Raw genomic sequence first — 6,405 nt, forward strand, 5'->3', positions numbered from 1 at the left:
TTATGCCTTTTCATGGCTGTAAAGGTCATCATCAACCAAAATACACCACTTCCTTCACTAAAGAGCTCATATCTCATGCATGACTCACTCCTAACGTCCAAGATTGGATTTTTATGGATCTTTAACACCTTATACACTGAATATGGATAGATCAATGTCTATGGAGCTCTTTTACTCATAAAGTCTCCACCTTTGGGACAAAAACCCTAGAAATGGTCCATAATCCACAAATCAAAAAAGATTGAGAAAGCTCCAAGCTCAACCACTCTCTAGCTCATTTAATGGCCTCTCCTTCTCTTCAAGAGCATACAACAATACTTTCAAGCTCAACCACACTCACACAATCCTTAGAATGAGGGTTAGGGTACACTTAGGGTTTTGCTCTGTTGAAATGGTGGCTAAAAGTGATGCCATAATGTTCCTTATGTAGGGCTCACTCCTACAACTAGGGTTTCAATCAGTACCTGGTACGCCCAGCGTACACTATGGTACGCCCAATGTAATGGGTAATCATCACGTCTAGAATACGCTCAAGAGTACGCACAATGTACTCTTCCTTACACCCAAACTACTCAAAAGCCCAAACTTTTACTACAAGGACTAATTTTGACAACTTAAGGAAAGAAAAGGATCAACGAGATATACCTGAATTCTGGGATGTTACACATCTGGTACACCCAACGTACGCAACTGAAAGCTTCTCAAACCATCAAGTGCTCAATAATTAAGCTTTTTTTTTTGTCAAAATTACAGATCTAAGTCCCAAATGTTGTCCTTGAGCATAAATTTTCCAACTTTATGGTCTTGCATGGCCATTAAGTGCTTAACACTAATAACCCCAACATCTTAAGCCATTAAGACAACCAAACTCATACATGAGGACGAACACATTTTTATTACCCTAACACTAGAAAACGTCCAAAAGGACAACCCGTATGCTCTATAGCATGCCATGCACAAAACGGTCATATTTGGGGACAAAAGTTCATAGTATCATCATATACACAAGATCTAACAAGTTAATCACCAAGGTATGAATTTATACCTTCTGGAGATTGAGGATGTTACAACACTTCCGAATCCAGGCTTGCTTGTAGCTCCCAAGCTTCACCACCGGTTTCTTTTTCCTATGAAACTCACAAAAACACACTCCCAAGCTTCAAAATGCAACAATGGGGCTAGGGTTTGAAAGGAGAAACATTTCAAGTGATAGAGACTGGGAAGGGGATGAGGAGGGTCCAAACCCTACGTACTTATTATACGCCCATCATACTCCCCAAAATGTCTTCGTTCCACTTACACCCCCTTACGCCCAGTGTACCATCCAGGTATGCCCCACGTAAAGGACAAAGGTGCTAAAATAAAATTTTAAAGGATTAGAAGAGAAACTTGTTGGATTAGTGTCTATGTCCATAACTATATTTGGTATGTACTTGATCCGGTTGGAACATGGTCCTTTTGGGTTGTCGTCACCAAAGCCACTTGAGTGGATGAATAATAGAGAAAGAGGTTATTATGGTTTATTAATATATTATAAGAATAATATATTAAAAGAGAAATCATATTTGTTTAATTAAGATTGGTCAATAATTAATTTGTGGTCAAAAGAAGTTAACTGAACTAAGGGGACTGAATTGTAATTATGTGACAGTTACGAGGTTGGGCAAGGAAACCGTAAAGGATAGGGTGGACGAATTCTAAGGATAAGGTCTTAAGAATTCGTCTAAATGAGGGATTCTAGAGTTATCTTATGGGCTTCTTGGTGGTTAAGTAACCAGATAAGGATAATGACTGAAACCCTAATTCCCACACCTATATAAGGACCCCTTGGGCATGAAAATTCGGCTATACCTAAACCTAGAACTCTTAGAGCCAAATTTTCCCTCTCCCCTCTCTCTCTTGCTTCATCCAATTGCTTTTAGTGTTTGTGATTCATTAGAGGAACAACATTTGAGGTGCTAAGGTTCTCAAATATTCAAGATCTACAATCAACAATCAAGGTATTCATCTAACTTGCTTATTTGATATTCAATTAGTTTTTTGTTGTATGCTAGATTAGAATTTTGCAAGTCTTGGATAATATGCATGTATCATTAGAAAAACTAGACCCAAGCATTAGGGTTTGCATGAACACCATAGGAATGTTGTTATGCCCATGTCCCAACAGTGGTATCAGAGCTTAGATTGTTTATTCTAATGTTTTTGTTGCAAAGTTTATTGTTCAAATCTAAAAAATTTGTTTTTCTATTTTTGACTGAACTCACGACGTGACCATAGAGGATCACGACGTGAGTACAACAGTTTGCTGGATTACAAATTTTCTGCCTTGATTTGCTTTGTATAATTACCATAAATTATTTTTTCAAATTACAAATCAAATTTTTTATTTTTGTGATTGATATCCAAATCAAATTAATTGATAATTGTCAATTTAAGATAATTACTAGCTTTATAAGATAAAGATTAATCATTTGTAAATTGATTTGAATTATCTTGTATGGAAAAGATTAAATTATGTGATAAATATTAATAATGTGATTATCTAATAATTTTCGAATTTAATCAAGTAATGTTTTGAAAAGTTTCAAAACTTGCCCTCAAGTTTTGGAATTTAATTTTTGGATTAAATGTTTAATTTTGAAATTAATAAATTCCAAAGCCTAGAATTTTACAAGTTTAAAATTCACCCTATACTGTTATAATATTATAAGAATAATTATTATATATGTATAACTTAAATGCTAGTCTTACCGTTAGTAGGCCTCATTCACGCAGCCGATCTATAAGGGGGTATAAGGTTATGACCTATAAAATGGCCGTTTAATGGGTGTCCATTCTCACCCACCGCTTCCTTGATTGGTGGAGGGTCGTTAGCCGAACAGGTAGGATAGGGAAACCCTTTCCTCATTAAAAGTATAATGAATTTATAAAATAACTAAATGTTTTTATAAAAATTCTCAATCTTAGCTACTTTAGGCAAAAGTGAATTTGATGCAATTCCATGAAATTACATTTTGTACCCTTGCTAAGACGTTAGTGGAGCGTGTGTGGTTAACTGGCACACTAATTGGGCTCTAAGAAAAGGTGGCAAAGGGTGACTCAATGTTCGTCATTGACCGATGGAGCATGTGTGGTTAACCGGCCCGTCGATTAGGTGACTGTAAAAATTGGGGGCACCGTGTACATTTGCATGGTTATTCACACCCGCTTTATGATCCTTGGCATCCCAGTCACAAACTTGAGGGGCATATCGAGATTTAAACATGCTATTGAAAGTTCAATGAATCTCAAAAGATTTAGGAGTTTTCAACACATTTAAAACTTAATTTTAGTTTGTTTTTCATGGCAGAAATTAGTGAATCGTCATTCACTTACCTTCAAATTATTTGATGTTTAGATTACGACATCCCTCTTCCAAATTGAAAACAATGTTGTTGGATCCTAGCCCTAATTTGTCATTTGGGTATGTAATTAGGGATTCTTATATAATCAAATCTTGTCTCATTTCCTTTTCAGATGTCGAACCTAAAGAATAACGCTTCCGGCTCAAACGCCTCCGGCTCGTTCTCACTCATGAACTTGTATGGGAGGGTGATCTTTGACGGAAACAATTTCAATGACTGGATCTGCAACATAAGGATGGTCACCCGCTACTAGGAAAAAGAATATGTCCTCGACATGGAGCTGAAACAGATGGACATGAACACTGCCACTCCCAAAGAGATCGCTGTCTTCGAGGCCCATGAGCATGATGGCACGAAATTCCATTGCATCATGCTAGCGAAAATGACTGCTAAATTCCAAAAGTTCTATGAGGACGTCTATCCCTACGAAATGCATCAGAACTTGGTGGAAAGTTATAACAAAAGTGCGAGGCAGGAAAGGTATGAGGTCATCACTTCAATGATCACAACCAAGATGAGAGACGGTGTGTTTGTCATTGCTCATCTGCAGAAGATGCAGAGGTATGTTGACGGCCTGTTGAATTTAAATGTTAACTTCGTTGAAGCGATGGCAATTGACATCACTATTCATTCGTTGTTACCCTGCTTCAACCAGTTTCTCATGACCTACCACATGGACAAAGAGGAGGTCACATTGAGCAAGTTGCAAGGTCTATTGAGGACTGCCGAGACTAACCTAAAGGAAAAGTCCATTGTATAAACTCCTACTCCTGCTGCTGCCCTAGTCTTGGCAATTGGGCAAGGGAAGGGTAAGAAGAGGAAGGCTCCCTCAAAGAGCCACCAGAAGGGAAAGTCCCATGATGGCACCTCTTCTAGTGGATCCAAGGTTGGTTCTGCTAAACCCAACTCCAACCCCAAGGATGCAGAGTGCCATCACTGTCACGAAATTGGGCATTGGAAATGAAGCCACTCAAAGTATCTGTAAGACATTAAGGATGGAAAGATCAAGCCGTCCAACATAGGTATTTACATTATTCAATCTAATGATTCATCACATGCTAATTCTTGGGTACTTGATACAGGATGTGGTTTTCACATTTGCTCTGATTTGTAGGGCCTAAGAAGAAATAGGGATGTGGAGCATGGGAAGATAACTTGATCATGGGGAACATAATAGCGTCACATGTCACCAAGAAAGGAGTTTACTCTTTAGTGCTTAGTAATGTATTAGGACTAGATTTGAATATTTGTTGCTATTCGCTAGAAATGGCAAGAAATGTCATTTATTTTCATGGTTTGTATAGAAAGGGTTTTAGATATTCATTTGATAATGAAAAGGTTTCTATTAATGCTTATCTTAATGGTGTTTTCTATTTTGAAGCATTGCCTTGTAAAGGAATATATGAAGTTGTGATGGTTGTAGACAATTTGGGAAATGATGTATTGTATATTGAATCTTCCAATAGTTTGGACAAAGCATGCTTGTGGCATTGTCATCTTGGACATGTCAACAAGAAACGCATAGCCCAACTCCAAAAGGATGGAGTGTTGTAATCATTCGACCTTAGGGACGATGACATGCATGAGTCTTGTTTACTTGGAAAGATGACCATGTCACCCTTCACTGGTACTTGTGAAAGGGGTGAGGGTTTATTGGATCTCATACACACAAATGTGTGTGTGCCCTTTAGATCCACTACAAGGGATGCGAGCCGCTTCTATGTGACTTTCACCGATGATTATAGCAGATTTAGGTATATCTACTTAATCAAGCACAAGTCAGAAACCTTTGAAAAGTTCAAAGAGTTTAAACAAGAAGTGGAGAATTAGTTGGGTAGGAAAATCAACATGCTTCGATCTGATCGAGGTGGAGAGTACCTTAGTCTTGAATTCCACTACTATCTCGAGGAATGCGGAATCGTTTTGAAATTAACGCCACCTAGGACACCACAGTTGAATGGTGTGCCTGAGAGGCATAATCGAACCTTGCTAGACATGGTTCGTTCCATGAAGAGTCGTGCTTCACTACCTATCTCATCCTAGGGATATGCCTTAGAGACTTCCGCCCATATCCTTAACTTAGTCCATATAAAAAAGGTTGCAAAATCACCTCACGAGATGTGCACAGGGAAAGCTCTCTTGTTGGCACACATTAAGGTTTGGGGTTGTGAGGATTTCGTAAGACGAGAGACTCATGACAAGCTCGAGCCTCGTAGTGAACCGTGTATTTTCATCGGCTACCCATAGAAGTCCTTTAAATATATGTTTTATAGACTGAGTGACAATGTTGTCTTCGTTGTGAGGAGAGGGTTTTTCGAGAACGAGAACTCATAAGCCAAGGGGATAGTGGGTGGCAAATCGATCATGAAGTGCTTCAAGAGTCGAGTGATGAAGGAACCTCTAACGCTGGTGCTCAACCCGAGGGGGAAACTCTTGTTGAACCAATTGACAAATCCATACCTCTTATACATTCCAGTAGAGTTAGTAATCCACCTATGTTATTATTGGGTTTTGAGCATTCTAACACTCCTAAGCGTACATGCAACCCTAAATACCTTGGATCTATTTTTTCTCTATTATACATGCAAATATGAATATCCAAGGTATTATACTAACTAGCATACAAAACTTTGATTCACATAAAATATAACAAGTTAGAATACATACCTCTTTGATGTAGAATGACTCCATGATGCTCGAGAGCCTAGTGCCCCAATTGTGACACCTCAAATGGTTCACACAACACCCAATGTACATGGGATAGATTCGAGAGAAATCCTCACTTCATGAAAATCTGCTAGCCCTTTCTATCACTCATAGTGGCCGATTTTTTCCCAAGAATATGATCTTTATATAGTGTCACAATTAGGGTAGACCCTAACTATCATGGCTTTCCATTTCCTTGGATCCATGGGTTCAAATACACCATGGAGCATCCATGGAACATCCTATGGTTTTTAGCCCAACTTGATAATCCATGGAGTCTTAGCCCACTATACAA

The 6,405-nt window shown here is 38.4% G+C and overlaps 1 protein-coding gene across 1 annotated transcript; it reads left to right on the top strand.

The window, feature by feature from the left end:
• Window positions 1-3,678: 3,678 nt before the first annotated feature.
• On the top strand, window positions 3,679-4,164 carry LOC145099674 (uncharacterized). The gene has a single exon (XM_079037207.1). The coding sequence runs from the start codon at window positions 3,679-3,681 to the stop codon at window positions 4,162-4,164; it is 486 nt and encodes a 161-aa protein (XP_078893333.1).
• The last annotated feature ends 2,241 nt before the right edge of the window (window positions 4,165-6,405 follow it).

This window comes from Lactuca serriola, chromosome 4 (genome assembly GCF_051521515.1).
Source record: "Lactuca serriola cultivar US96UC23 chromosome 4, Lser_US96UC23_V15, whole genome shotgun sequence".
NCBI lineage: Eukaryota > Viridiplantae > Streptophyta > Magnoliopsida > Asterales > Asteraceae > Lactuca > Lactuca serriola.